At 38.0% G+C, this 16,087-nt stretch overlaps 1 protein-coding gene across 1 annotated transcript in view; it reads left to right on the forward strand.

The window, feature by feature from the left end:
- Nucleotides 1-5,172: 5,172 nt before the first annotated feature.
- The window catches only part of cdk4 (cyclin-dependent kinase 4), a 16,751-nt gene continuing 5,836 nt past the window's right edge, over nucleotides 5,173-16,087 (forward strand). The window contains exons 1-4 of the mRNA XM_039796369.1: nucleotides 5,173-5,418; nucleotides 13,561-13,795; nucleotides 13,881-14,016; nucleotides 14,214-14,381. Coding sequence (XP_039652303.1) covers nucleotides 13,578-13,795; nucleotides 13,881-14,016; nucleotides 14,214-14,381 — 522 coding nt within the window. The 5' untranslated portion in view covers nucleotides 5,173-5,418; nucleotides 13,561-13,577. The remainder of the gene's footprint in view (nucleotides 5,419-13,560; nucleotides 13,796-13,880; nucleotides 14,017-14,213; nucleotides 14,382-16,087) is intronic.

Raw genomic sequence — 16,087 nt, forward strand, 5'->3', positions numbered from 1 at the left:
CATTCAGAAGAGAAAATGGGAAATGAATTACTACAATATTTGGCAGAAAATAGAAATAAAGGCACAGGAAAACTTTCAGATGTTTATAAAATACTGCAAAAACTAACAAACGTGGAGAGTAAAGCAAAAGAAAAATGGGAAAAAGAATTATCCATAAATATTTCAGGCGAGGCTTGGAGAGACTCCTTAAAAGATAATTTTAAAATAACTCAGTCAAAACATTGGAGAGAATTTGCTTTTTTTTTTATTACACCTCATATCATGGGAAAAATGTCTCCAGCAGCAGGAGTTGGTTGCTGGAGAGAATGCGGGGAAAATAAAGCAAATCATACGCATATATTCTTTACATGTCCAGTAATAAAGAGCTTTTGGGAAGCAGTAGAGAAGGCCATGAAAGAAATTATTGATATTAAAGGATCCCTGACGTTAGAAAATTGTTTAGGTATTAACATACAATGTAAGATAAAAGCGAAGGATCGAAATATATTTAATATGCTACATCTTACTGCACTGAAACAACTGACAAGGACATGGAAACAATCAAAAGCACCAGAATTATATCTATGGTATAACACAATAGAACAAGTATTAGAAATGGAAAAGCTCACTTTCATAGCTAGTAATAGCTTAGAAAAGTGGAAGAAAATATATCCCAAACACATATTAGATAAAATAACGAAGTATTTCAATGACTTGATATAGGTTTGTGGTGCATCCACATGCACACACACGCACACACACATACATATACAAGCACATACACATGCACATAGGAACGCGCGCACACACACGTACACACACTCACATACATATTAACGTATTTTTTTTTATTTTTATTTTTTATTTCTTGGGTTTATTAAATAATATAAGACTGTAAAAATTTGAAGTGCAAAAGGAAAAAAATATGTAACAACATGTGACTGGATATGAAAAGCACTACAATAAAGTAATAAAAAAAAAATAATAACCAAAAACACAGATCAGTGTCACTTCTGCAATCATCTTAATATCATCCAAATTATGTGTGCAATGTGCATCATATGGATGGGTGCCCTGCATATGGTTAACTGTGCAAGGGTAAAAGGCTTTGATGATGCACTGCTTGCTGACATATTATAAGACAGATATAATCAGGTCATCACAAAATGTCCTTTGTCTACACATTTAAATAATTTAAGAAAACAATAAACCTGAAAAGTAGCCACTGAAATAAAGTGCTTGATTTGTAATTTAAGCTATCGGCAGCAGCCGCGTATCGGCCAATGCCGATACACGTAAAAACACAAATATTGGCCCGATATATCAGCTGGCTGATAAAATCGGTCTATCACTACAATGTGCTGAAGCTACAGTAAAGAATCATAAGAGACTTTGTTGTAATTCTAAGTAATCAATAATTTGTTAAATGATTGGAGCAATTGCCATTTGCAGGAAATTAACAGTTTGAGTAAAGGTGTGATGTTTAATTTGACTATTTTCTCCAGAAATTAAAGAATCATCAGTGAATATCTATAGTATATGTCTGCATAGCATTTTCAGTGCTTTAAAATAAAAACAACTGTGAAAACAAGACTACAAAGGGGGGTGATAAAAGTAATAGAAATTAAGTAAACAAAGAGGTATTCAAGCTAAATTTGGTGGATATGTTGATGGATTAATCTACGTGATATAAATAATCTCATTGAAGTAGTGCAGCCTGGAGGTTACAAATGCTTTTATGTGCCAGTGGAAGCAGCAGTGGAAGATAGTGTGCAGATGGACTTGACAGCTGGAATCAGAAGATTCAATATACAGTGTAGTAAGAAGGCATTGAAGACATTTGGACATTTTGAGCCAATGATAGTCATCACATACTGATCACAGATGCATGTGGTGTGTCATCTGTATGATAATTGAGGGTCCGAGGCTTTCAGTGGGTAAACATTATTACGGAGCCAGAGGCACTCTAATGTTCTAAGTAAGCTGCTGAAATACAGTCTCTTGAAGATATCATCACATTAAAGAGGATGAAAACAAACATATTAAACACAGTAATTATACATAGATTATGATAATAAAGACCATATAATTGCTTGACTGATTGATTGATTTTTGTGTCATGCACACAAAGTGCCCAACCCTCATGGGTTTGCAAGACACAAAAAGTGCAGTTGCAGTGGTCAAACATTTCATTTCATTACAAAATTACAGGTTATTCTACAGCTCGGTCTTAAACCAAATATTCTGCATTCTCTCCCAAGCTTGGCAAATAAAATCTTCTACAAAAAAGGTTCCCTTCCTGAAACACAACTCACGTTTTTCAGTCATCCAGCCAAAAGAAATTAACATGGAGGTCATTTTGCTAAAAAAGTACATAAGCCTCGGCCATATGTCCTCATAGACCAGACAAAACAAAATCTACACCTAGCTCACACAACAAAGTCCATCCTCCTCTGGAGTGGCATTGAACCTGCCAGTCTCTTGGGCTAATGGTAATGTTCCTGAGCGTAACTGTGCACATAGGGATCTTTGTCTTTAAAAAAAAAAAAAATACTGCACTTCACACAAAATTATACACTGTAACTGTTCTTTATGAAACATTAGGTTCGTAATTTTTGTTTATACCATATATTAACAGACCGTGGGATGCTAAAGGTTAGTTGGATGTAAAACATTAGCCTAACCTTAAGAGAAACTTTAGGGAGGTTATTTCAAGGTTCTACAAAACTAACCATTACAGAACCTTTAGGGAACGTTCAGAGAGGGTTAGCTGAAGATGAAAAAATAACCTTAAGAGAACCTTTAGGGAACGTTCCCTAGGTTAGCTGAAGGTTTCAAAATATTTTACCTTTAGGGAACGTTCTGTGAAGATTTCCTAAAGGTATTACCTTCAGAGAACCTTTAGGGAACGTTCCCTAAAGGGTATGTGTTTGCTGGGATGTTTCTCTGCATGAGAAACATTTTGCTCCTAATCTCCTGAATATCACAAAGATACCAGTGACACTTAGAAAGTCTGCATGCCACTGTCGCTGCACTACATCCCTATTTCTGGCCACAAGTGTGGATACAGCGTCTACTTTCTTCCCCTCTAGCATGCAGCAGCAGCAACACAAATGTAGGAGCAGTAGAGGCTGGGAGGAAAACTGTAAAAGCACTTAAAGACTGTGTTCCAAATGGATTGGTTGTGCTTGACACCAGAACACACAAACTGTAGCTGACCAAATAGGATTTTATTTATAGGCAACCACAAGTCCACCCATCATGTTTTTCTGCGATCACACGCTGTTTTCAAAGTAGGCGGACATTGTGTAGTTTGTTTGTAACCAATAAACACCCATACAGGAACTGAAATCAACATTTAATGAAGAATTCTCTTTAAGGTGTACTCTTATCGCAGATTATTAGTAGAATAATCTAAGTGCATTTAGTCCATTTGTCAATTGTTTCCCATTTGGACCCCTTGTTAGCCTTTAATGCCAGCACTAGTAAACACTTTAGTGTCTTTATTCAGGTGTCTGATGCACACTTCCTTGAAAACACAGAGGTCATCTGGTTGGATGTGGGTTAGGGTCATACAGTCTATGGTTAGGGTGGACTGATCATTCAGACTATTGTGACCGACTGAACCTGGCTAAGAATAAAATTAAAATAACAATAATAATAAAAATTATGCTGGAGCTAGTGTGGCATATCCATTAGTTAATGTTGGTTTATTATAAGGTTATAAAACCTAAATTAGAGTAGCCACCACACTGATGAACATTTTAATAAAATGAAAAATCTGTGGTTTTAATAATCAAAATACACTGTATAGCTCTCGTGGTATAGTTAAATTATTTTCATTGCAACGTGTCCCAGATATCTAATTAAGCAAAGTCTGCCAGGCCTCAACTCATTTATCCAAAATGAGACATCAAGAGAGATATTTCGAGCTCAGAGCTAAAACCACGGAGAGGGTGGTCTTCATTTGATTCGTTTACACTTTAGTCCCACATATTGTTTTTTTATTACTCCATGTGCAATAAATATTTGTTTTCGAATGAAGTTATGTCCCAAATATGGAATATTATTAGATATAATGAAACTCATGTACTTTTAGCAATGGATTAATTTAAAGGTGCAAGTGCTCATAGATGCAGTCGTCGTGTATAAATGTACTGTATCTCTAAATTTGTTAATAAGTAGTATATATGTACACTATGAATGCAAATAACTATAATTTCTTGATTTAATAAGTAAATGTGTACTAGGCTTTCTCTTGGTTCGGGACAGTTTTTATCGTGTTTCCTTTCTTTTATTCTAGCCTTTCATTACAATCACTTTTTATTGCCTTTTCTTACTCTTATTTTACCTTGAATTTGACTGTGAGCAACTGCAACTAAATAATTTCCCTGAGGGGATGAATTAAGTATATTCTGATTCTTATTTAATTTTTGTAACTAGAGTTTGCACTTTTACACCCACAACTGTAAAAAAAAGAGATGACTTTAGGGTTATGAACCCAGCAATTAAAGTAGTAAACTGATGATTATAAAATTGTTCTTTTTTTACAGATGGACAGAAATGTTTGTACAGTTACTGTATACATTACAAACAAATAGACACATATTTGCCAAAAACTCCACACATTTTCAAATGAGCTCAAAGCTTGTTTTATCAGCGAGACAACAAATGTTGTTTATTGCAGCTTTCTATCTCCTGCCATGTGATTACCAACTGGAGTTTATTTTATTGTTGGCACATATAATCAATTGCTTATTCTTTTTTTTCATATTTTCTTCTGTATGTTATGCTAAGATATTTGATTTTTTTCTTACTTCTTAAATTTGAGATGTTATTGTTTTATTTCTTTTTTTGGTGAGATGACGTTATACCCTTGTAGCCCCTTACATTATTGTGCCTTTTGTATTTTGTTACTTGTGCAGATAAATACACTAAATTAAACTAAGAAACCATTCTTTTGTGGTGCTTACTGAAATAATAGGTGTGTCTGATACATTCAGACCTATTCTTAGTAGCATAAACAGCAACATTGTACAGATATGCATTTCACAACCATACGATCAAAGCATTCTGCAGAACGAATTATATGATTATTGTAAATTAGTTACACAGCAGAGCTTTACGCCTGCATGCATAATATGCTGTAAATAAAATTTTTTTAGCTCCGCCTCCTCCAAGAGTGGCCAGAAGCAACAGGAAGCGACAACCCAAAAAAGAGTGCAGGCTGGAAGAAAAAAAACAGTGAAGGCCGAAATCACAATCTGTTGATTGCCTTGTGCACATCAGAGCCACTACCGGAGCTGTAAACCTCCGCCTGGACCCGACCTGTCGCTCCTGACCCGCTTCTGGAGGAGTTATACGTGGCAGATATAGTGAGCATGTCCTCCTCATAAAGCTAAAGTAAAGCTTACCTGCCGCAGAAAATACACAAACGTGGTAAGTGAAGTATCTGACCTGTCGTTTACAATGACTGTGATTCATGTGCGTGACACTTTTGCAGTTTTTGTGGCACAGATGTGAAAAGGGAAGTTGCTGGCGGTGATCTGTTTCTGCCGTATGCACTTTTTACTGTCTTCTTCCGCCACGTCAGTGCGCACATGTAGGTGAGGAGGGAAAAAGTCCGTGTGGCCTGTTGCTTCACTTTTTTTTGTGCCAGTTTAATTAACAAAGGAGCGCTATGGAGGATCTTCCACGTGTCGGGACAGAGCGCTCTCCGTCTGTCCTGGCCTTGTTTCTGCCTACGCCCACTGGCCTTCAATGTCCGGTATTAAATGAATGACATATGGTGGGAGAGAATTTAAGGTGATAATCAAAACTGACAGGCTCTTCTGATCGATAGCTGCTGTTCGAGGCCTCAGTGTTGCGATACATGTGAAACTTCCAGGTGTAAAATCTACCCTCTTTATTTCCTCAGCTGTTCTGTCACCCAGCAGGAAATGGGGAGATGTTTTTAGGGGGGACAAGTCATGTAGCCTACAGCCTGACCACTTCCTGTAGGACCAGAGGAGGTTTGACCTGAAGAACACACCGAGCCTGATCATTCATTATGAGATAGGGAAGGACATTCAACAGGCTAATTGTGTAATCCAGTGAACATGTTTTAAATCAAGCTGTTGTCTTGTTCTATTTCCCCCCTGTTGTCAAATGAAGGTGGGGATACTGCAGGGGTTAGAGCCAGATGATAAACAAGACTCAGGCAAGTTAAGAGGTAGCCTAGAACAGTGATGCTATTATATAGTTTATCACAAGTTTATTTTTTAACTGTAAAATGTCAGGCTCAGTACATACCTAGCTCATAATTAACCAAATATAAGGTATCATAATGTACTTTACTCGAGTATTTCCATTTTCTACTTCTACTTCACTACAGCTACTAGCAGATCAATATGAAATTGTTAAAAGTACTTTCACCATTAAGTGGTGCATCAATAATTATAATCCAATAATATAACATGTATTAATCTGAAATTAACAATTCAGCATAATGAGTACTTTTACTTTTGGTATTTAAAGTATATTTTGATGCCATTACTTTTGTTCTTTTACTTAAAGTGGCTATGTGTAACTGTTTGTGTTGATTCTAGTGGCCGCTTTGGACAAAAGCGGTAGTGTTTTTACCACCTGCTGTCGTAAAGGTCCTTTCTTTACGGTGCTGTATTGCCCACTATAGATTACTGAGTTAGCGTTACGGATAGGTCATATATTCGCGAAGAATGTTTTGCTCAGACAGAAAATCATTAATTTATAATGAAATAATAGGTTACAGATGCATCATTGCGTTTCAAGCGTAGCATACGGTAACTTAGCCTACTTTGGATGTATCGTGAGCTAAACCGGGTAACACTGTCACTGTGTCACGAGCCAAAGCATTAAGAGTTTGTTGTAGCAACCAACGTAATAATAACTTAGATTTATATTGCGCATTTCATGAAACGCTTTACACAGGTACAGGAGAACAAGGGAAAAGAAAATAGTAGGCCAACACAAACGTGGACTGGAACAAAGAAAACGTCCGCGCTAAATGGAAGGGGTACGTAATTTAATGTTGCCTAATGACGTACAACCACATCACGCCATCTAAAGTAACTTTATTAATGAAATAGACATATTACATACCTGAGGACCAATTCGGGGCAGTTTTGAATAATAGCGCAGGCTTTTCCTGTGTTACAAAGAAATCTGTGACCCATCAGAATGTGTTACTGAAGCGCCGTCTACCTGCCGCAAATCATTCTGTGACTTCGCGGGAAAAATTAAACCCGGGCAGAGGCATTAATGAAAACTATATAAAACTAGCGTTCTTTTAACAATTAGTCTCATTTATTATCATCAGATGGAACATTACACAGTTTCAGAAATGTGTAAAAGTTACATATAGTCACTTTAAGTAAAGTTTTTATGCAGGTCATTGGTAACAAAGTATTTTTACACAAAGATATGAGCACTTCTTCCACCAATGCATAAAAAAAAGAAACGACAATTGGCTGCAAATTCCAGTCTTGGTTGAGCTCTATTAGGAACTAGGAATCAAGAAACTATAGTAACTTTCTGCAGTTTGACAGTACAGGCTTCAGAGGCCTGGATATTCACCCCTTTTCACCAGGCCTCGCTCTTCCTCGTCAAGTATTTTCTCAGTCTTTGTGGCCCTCTGTGGCTGTACTGCCTCCCACAGCAGTTGCCTCACAGTCTGCATACAGTGGAAAGTTGCAAAATCAGCTTAATTACTTTTATGAGGCATCCAGCATCTGAGGCAATCTGTAAATAATAATATATGATAGGGCTGCACAATATATCGTTTTTTTATCGCCATTGCAATATCAGCTATCGCAATATACATATCGCAAAAGGCTGCAACATTTCAGTTTTTTTGTTAGTTGAAAGAAATTAAAAAACAAATTAAAATGTAACTCATTCTTTTTTAAGTAGTGCTTTTTATGTTCATTTCAATCTTCAATTTGTTCAATAAAATGTTAGAAATGATTTCCTTTTATTAGTTTTAAATTCAACAAGCAATTTGTTGTATTTTAGAAGAATACTAAAAGCAACAGAAAGTCAGAACTGAGTACACTTTAATATCTGTTTATATATCACAAGTAATATCGTTATCCTGATATTCAACAAAGTTATCGCATATGGCTTATTTTCCTCATATCGTGCAGCTCTAATATATGATCAATATGTTGTGTAGGAGCCAAATGTGTTGTTTCAAGTGTTTAGATTTTGGGTGTTGTTTTTTGTATGTACATTGTTTGGAGCTGTGGTATTACCTGGGGCAAGGTTATAAAGGTGAGCTCCAAATTGTTGTCGGCAGGTGTTTGGCCCGGAAAGGGCAAATGGTTTTTGACCGCTAACGCTGTGACACCGAATGCTGTGATGCTGGAGTGCATTGGCGCGAAAGCCTTTGTTCTAAAGTTGTCTAACTGTTTATGGATTTATCGCTGAAAACATGAAATAATGGACATTTCATGCTGCACGATTTACCAAATAAACATCCTGTTACTCTGCAATGCAACATCGTCAGACGATTCTTGAACGCTACACAGCATGTTAACGTCAGCGCGTCAGCTAGGTCACTCCGGGTTAAAACCACCTCAGTAGTTACGGTATCAGACCGAACAACTTTACATGTTGTTTACATAAGGCTGACCGTGTTGTCCATTATTCTAATTTGTTGCTCACAATTTCTTGTTCAGTTGTTTTGGCCAGTTCTCATCATTAATAGTTGCCTGGAAATTGTGACATAAATATTATGAAATGATTTTGAAACCATAAACTATATTTATATTCATGTATAATACAAAAACTAAAGCTAGAAAAATCCAAATTATTAGTGTAGCCTACTATTACCTAACTAACTAATATAGAAGGCTAACTACATGTGTGTATATATAGTGTGTCAGTGTGCTAAAGGTTAATTAAAATTAGTTTTTTTCATGTGAATAATTTAAAGTATCAGTTCATGAACTCAGATCCCTGGGGTGTTGTAACAAAAGCTTATTAGACAGACATATCTTTCTCTGTATGTAAGGTTTTAATAATCAACCTTAATAGTTAAGTGATAGTTCACTGGTTGTCTCTTAATATGGAGAACATTTTGTGAAGAGTAAACTTAACTTCATGTTGTTACATTTTAGAATCAGCTACAAATGTTTATGAATACAACTAAATTGAAGGTTTTAGGGAAATAAAACCTGCAACAATGTTGCATTAAAATGTTTCTTGGGTTATTTTGGTAGTATTTTATTGCTATTTTAAGTGATTTTTATTTTATGGATATGCACTGTATTTGAAGTCTTTTTCTCAGTTTAGTTCTCATATGAATAGTGTTGACAGGAATTTGTATTTCTTGCAGCTACACAGGAATGCTGACCGATTCTTATCCGCAGACACTCTGACTCAACTTTCTTTGCATAAGAGAAGGAAATGTGGTGTGTCCAACATGCATAATGCAACATCTCTTCCTCTTATTATCAACAGTTTATATTGACCACTTCCACAATTGTGGTTTGGCAGCATATCTGAATATTCAAACCCATGGCTAAACATGTTTGAGCTCTATACCAGTTAACCACATGTTCACCAGTGTATATAGAGTATTTTAAACACTATTGTTGCAATATAATACCACTTCACTGAACACCTTGAGATTTAATTAACCCTGTGACTACATGTTGGGTTGTAGAATAGTTTCTTGCAGCTCTGGTGAAATGGAAATGTACAGTATTGCTACATTCAGCAGTGACTCTGCATTCATCTGTTTGTTTGTTTTCTTCTCCAGGCTAATGAAGCAATCTGGTATACAGAGTAACAGTCCACAGAGTTACACAGTAGTTCCTTCCACACCAACACATCAGTCAGTAAATGACCAAGGTTATTATTAGGCGCAATGGTTTTTGAGCCAACCACCTCTCGCCTGAGAGGAGGGACTGCGTTGTGAAGATGATGATGCTGCTCTTCTCTGTCTTTAGAATAATGAGTATTGACATTTTGAACTTGATACCGCATACCCTGAATATCATGACATGTACTGGTAAAGACCTGAAGGCAGCAGGAGGCAGCAGAGGACAACCGAACCGCCACCAGTGCATAGGACATTTATGCCGGGTATGAAGGTGACAGGTGTTAATGTTGAGTAGGTGGAAGGGGTAGACTGTAGATGGAGGCTTGAACAAAAGGAAGGAAGGAGTGGGATGATGCTCTCTGTGGTTGTGTGCTGAATGCTGATGGATGGAGTTGGTGAAGAGGCCAGAGGAAAGTTAGAGTGGATGGGACAGAAAAGCTGTTTGGGGATGAGTGGTTGAAGGTGCTTCCTGTGGCAGCCAAAAGTCATGCGTCAAGTGCATTTCCTTTAAATAGCATCCCATTCAGTCGCTCGCAGATTATGAAACATTTGGCAAATGTAGAAGAGCACTGATAAATTCCATGTTGGATATCTCTAAGATTATGTCAGCACCTTGCACTCAAAGTACCTGGAGGCTTCACTTTAATAGAGGCCAGCACAAGTAGCCATAAAATGCTGTGCATTTAGCCCCAAGCATAGTTGACTCCCGCTGCCAGAGTGGTTGAAATAGGAGAAGAGTCGATTATTAGCAAAAAGTGTGAGTGAAGCCCATATCTCCTCTATATTTGTTAAAGCTGCATCAATCAATATTTCTTAAATTAGCAACAGGCCAAATGACTGTGTAATGTGAATTAGTACCCTACAATGCAGTTCTTTCTCTGCTCATTGTCTTGGTTATACAGCCCTTAACTTGACTGTTTTGATCCTCACCGCTCTTATCTTAGTCATTACCAGCAGGATCAGGCTCTCATAAACAGATTTTATCGCCATCACTGCCAGCACATAAGCAACTAGCTGGTGAACATAATGGAACATTTAGCAGCTTAATATTTCTCTCAGAAGTCAGTGGAGACCAAAATGGTGCTAAAAGGAGAGTGAATATTGGAGTTGGCATCTGCCAGATGGACAGAAACATGACTCGAAATGAATGGTAATGTCACTTTGTGTCTGCTGGATGTCTAAATAGGCAACTGTTTGCATACAAATTGCTGAAAGAACTTTGTAATGCGATAATATGTCTATGTTGTGTTTATCTTGTTCCATTGCCAACAAATGGCCAAAAATCCCTTAATGCAGGTTTAAAGATGTCTGCATACATTTGAATGTAATTAATGTAATTTTAAATTTCTTAGGCTTTAATTAATATAGATAATAGAGCAGGACAGATAGATAGATAGATAGATAGATAGATAGATAGATAGATAGATACTTTATTAATCCCAAAGGAAATTTTAATTTCATGACATTTGATTTAAAGGATTTTTGTGTCACTGTGATGTAAATTTTTTAGGTTTAATTATCTGAATTTAGAACAGCGTTGACAGTATTTTTGTATTTGCAAATGTTGCACATTCAGCACAGAGCCAGAATGGCCGAGTCAGTCAGCTCCTTGGCACATCCACCAGGTTGTTGAGCCGTACAGCATGCTCCTCTGTGATGCTGCCTCTTTTGTATACAGCAGTGGTCTACCCACTACACCACGGTGGACAGCTTGAAGCAGTCGTTTTTACAAATTGGAAAAGTGGAAAAACGGCCCATGTCCCCTTTTGTAGAGCGTAGTGTTACAACAGCTTGGTTTGTTGTTATACAAACTACTACTGAGAGCTTATATGACTGCACCACATCCATATCTCTGCTTGGACACTGATGAGGGTCAGTGGTTTACTGTTCCATACATGGCCAGCTGCTCTGATTGATCACTAAATGAAGCTCTTCTCCTCCTCTCCTCCTCCTCCTCCTCCTCCTCCTCCTCCTCCTCCTCCTCCCACTGATGCATCCTGCAATCTTTCTACTGTATATCCACCAGCCTTTCGCAGCCAAAATATGAGAGAAGTCAATTCCTTGTCCAGTACAGAGAATTCATTATACTGGTTTACTAGTCAGATGTTTTTTTTTGTCATTTTAAATATTTAAAAAAAGAAATTCGCCACGTCAATGGTGTGCCTCTATTGATGGCAATATCGGTCTGTCAGTTGGTCCATCAGTTCACTCCAGACTTCAATATCTCAATATAACTATTGATTTTTTTTTTTTTTTACAGACATTCATGGTTCCCAGATTATTTATCCTGAGAACTTTAAGGGATCCCTGAACTTTTTCCTCTTGCGCCACCAAAAGTTGACATCTGTGTTTTTTTTTGTTTTGTTTTTTTAGAAAAAGGTCTCAACAACAACTATTGTTGTCGTATGTTGTAGTGCCATGACATTTTGTTCATTAATTCATGTCCCCCTCAGGATGAATTGTAATGACTTTGGTGATCCTCAGACTTATTCTAGCGCTAGCATCAAGTCAAAAACTGAATTTGTACAATACTTTGGTTTATGACCAAATACCTACAAAACTTATGACACTCACATCAGCATCAGCTGTACTTTGTGTTTAGTGCTCATTAGCAAATGTTAGTATGCTAACAAGCTTAACTAAGCAGTGAATGTGGTAAATATCAGTTAAACCTCAGCATGTTAGCATTGACACTGTGAGAAATCAAACTCAAACGCAGCTGTGCTATGTACAGCCTCACAGAAGAAAACTGTCTTGCTTGAATGTACAGTTTGACATTTAGAAATACACACATCTAAACATAGGATCTGACTACAGCCTGTTCTAGCAATTTGAATATAACTAGGCCTGCCCGGTGGTGTTTGTCTATCTTGTCATTATTTTTAAGGTTATTTTATCATTATTTCAGGGTTATGTCTCACTGTCTTTTATTTTATTTATTTATTTTTTTAGTATGATATGTGTGTGTATAGTGCGATCCCTGTTGTGTTTTTTTTCTTTTTTTTCTCTTTGTTAATATGTTCAGTTCATGGAAAAAGTGGTTCTATTCATAGCTGGAATGGAAATGTGTTTATTGAATACCAGAACCCCAATAAAAAGACTGTTGGAAAAAAAAAAAGAAATACACACATCTAATGTATTGGACATAGTCTAAAATCATAAGAAATGGCAATTATCAAGAGACCTTTGAAGAAAAGAAAAACAAAAAAAATGACTAAAATAAAGATAACAGAAATAGAAAAATAATGTCAAACAACAATGCACATAAAAGAGCTTTACGTTGTGTATTACTGCTTTTTACATGTTGCTATGTATCTTGCCTCTTAGTTTTGCCTTATTTTTAATTGCATCTTCAATTACTAGATTTGTATTGCAACTTTATTTTCTGTACTTATTCGAAGTCTGTGTACTGGGTAGGTTTGGGTCGACGGTCATTGTGGTTGAAATGGGCAGTGAGATGAAAGGTAGTGTGTTACTTTCTATTATACAGTGATGTGTTTAGGATAAGGTTTCCTATGTTCATTTTCAGATAGAACAGCTCCAGGCTGGTGGGATGTTTTAAAATCTCTGCTTCCTATATCCCAACTTCCCAATGTAATGCTTGTTAAGGTTCATAGAAGTTAGAAGTGTAAACTCTATATACATACATACGTGATTACCTTTCATCATCTCATTATTGCAATTACTAGCATGAATATCTTTTGCATCTGATCTGTGTGTCATACTTTGTCTCTCAGTCTGTTTGATCTTGGCCATGGCCCACGGCACCAGCATCCAGTATGAGCCATTGGCAGAGATCGGAGGAGGCGCTTACGGGACGGTTTATAAGGCCCGCGATACAGAGAGCGGGCAGTTTGTGGCTCTGAAGAGCGTGCGCGTCCAGACAGACCAAAATGGCCTCCCAGTCTCCACAGTCAGAGAGGTGGCTCTGTTGAAAAGGCTGGAGCAGTTCGACCACCCTAATGTGGTCAGGTAAAACAGCGAGAGCAAATAATTTGATTCTACAATTCACTGTGAACAACTTTCACTGAAGTCACTGTTTTATTGTGTTTGACAGGCTTATGGATGTATGTGCCACCCAGAGGTCGGACCAGGAGACTAAAGTCACTCTGGTGTTTGAACATGTGGACCAAGACCTCAAGACGTACCTAGAGAGAGCTCCAGCTGCAGGATTATCCCCTGACCGCATTAAAGTGAGAACTAACTGAAACAATATCTCAAATAAACTTTATCGTCTGTCAAATAGGTTAGAAAGAAGAAAACCGTATGGACAGGGTGGAGTGTTTTTCATTATTTAGGATCTTATCACCCCTTTTTTTTTTTTTTTTTAAAGTAACCTCTGTTGAAATATTGTGTTCCAGTTAAAACATTCCTTTGTGTGTTTCTGCAGGACCTGATGAGGCAGTTGCTGTGCGGTCTTGCATTCCTTCACTCTCACCGCGTGATGCACCGAGACCTGAAACCAGAGAATATTCTGGTAACCAGCCAGGGCCAGGTGAAGCTGGCTGACTTCGGACTGGCCAGGATCTACAGCTGCCACATGGCCCTCACTCCTGTGGTAAGAACTCACCTCGACCATACCAACAGTTTTTTTTGTGCCTTGTATATTTTCCAAAGAATACCATCATTTCTTTTAAACATTCAGACGACTGCTGGTTTCCGTTCAGTTCAAAGTCATCCTTCAGCCACCGAAAATGTGGTTGAGATAACTAATCTATCATACTAATCTTATTGTGCACCTACATTTTTTTTTATTGACAGTGCATTCTGGGTCAGATGTACTAACGCTTTTGCGCCCACTTTAGGCGTATTTGTTTCGCAACATGTGCGTAAAAGCATGGCGAGGTATGTACAAACAGGCCACACTGAGGTAAAAGCACAGACTGCCTGTCGCGGGGACTGAAAATGGCAAATTGCGCTTTTTCATGTCATGCTTATGCATTCATGGGAGGGTGAAGGGGAAGCGATATTACGAATCCCACTATGGCTACGCCAAGACCCGCCCTTCAATAGCATTTATTGTCCAGGCGTCCATATTTACGCGAGGTAATGTAACCCCATTTGTACAGGTTCTATCCCCTGACCAATCGGCTATCCTAACCTTAACCACTCGAGGTCAAATGCCTAACCCCAACCAATCGAGCTGCTTCGTATGGCGGGTCTTGGCGTGGCCATAGTGGGATTCGTGATTTTGCGAAGGGGAAAGTGGGAGTTGCCCATAAAGAGATGGGAGGAGAAGCGTAAAGTGCGCCTAATTATGTATTCCGCGGTATGTACAAAAACCGCCTGTGAAAGCGCTCCTCTATTTTGCGGTGAAAATTGTCTGCCTCTTTAAAAGCAAGTGTAAACCAGCCGCAAGCGGGTTTCCTCGCATATTCCTCCTGGTGAAATGGCAGCAATAATCCGAGCAAGACGAAGACATAGGCCAAGGAGACGAGCTGAAAAGATTTTTGCCACAAGGATCACACTTTTTCTGTTGAGTGAACACAAAATCATTAAGCGTTACAGATTAAGCAGCCATGAAATATTAGAGTTACTGGAAGAAATCAAAGATGACATTGAATCTCCGACTCAGCATTCACAATCCATTAAAGCAGTTGTTAAACTCCTCGCTACATTACAAATATTGGCATCAGGATCATTTCAAACAGTCATAGCATCAGCAGTGGGAATATCGCAGTCTGCACTCAGCCATATCAAAGCACCAGTATGTAACGCTTTGCTACAGCGCACTAGTCAATGCATACATTTCCCCACCACTAATGCCGAAATAACATGCATCAAGCGGTTACCTCAAGAACAAGCAAATCAACTTCATTATTGCTAAATCTTCGTTTCTGCTGTTTTGACTTACTTGGTGGCTGATCCATGATAGAAAGATGCGTGCAATTTACGGTATAGTGGGCGGAGAAAGGCGCTGATTACCCGATGAACTGCAGGTTTGGTAAATACGACGTGAGCTGAAGTATCGCAGCGTGCGCTTTCTGCGGGTTGGCCATGGCACTGATAACTGTACATTCGCAAATGTACGTACATCTGGCCCTCAGTGTCTAACGTGTTACAACATTAACCTTTTGTGAATACAAGACACTGGCATCTTGACATTACCAGTGGTGGAATGTAACTTAGTACATTTACTCAAGTACTGTACTTAGGTACAAATCCAAGGTACTTGTTCTTTACTTGAGAAAATCATGTATCTCCAGGCGTGTTGATTTTGAATGTTCCTTTTTATGTGTTGTAAAAACTCACCTATTTCACGAG

This window comes from Perca fluviatilis, chromosome 4 (genome assembly GCF_010015445.1).
Source record: "Perca fluviatilis chromosome 4, GENO_Pfluv_1.0, whole genome shotgun sequence".
In the NCBI taxonomy this organism is placed as follows: Eukaryota; Metazoa; Chordata; class Actinopteri; order Perciformes; family Percidae; genus Perca; species Perca fluviatilis.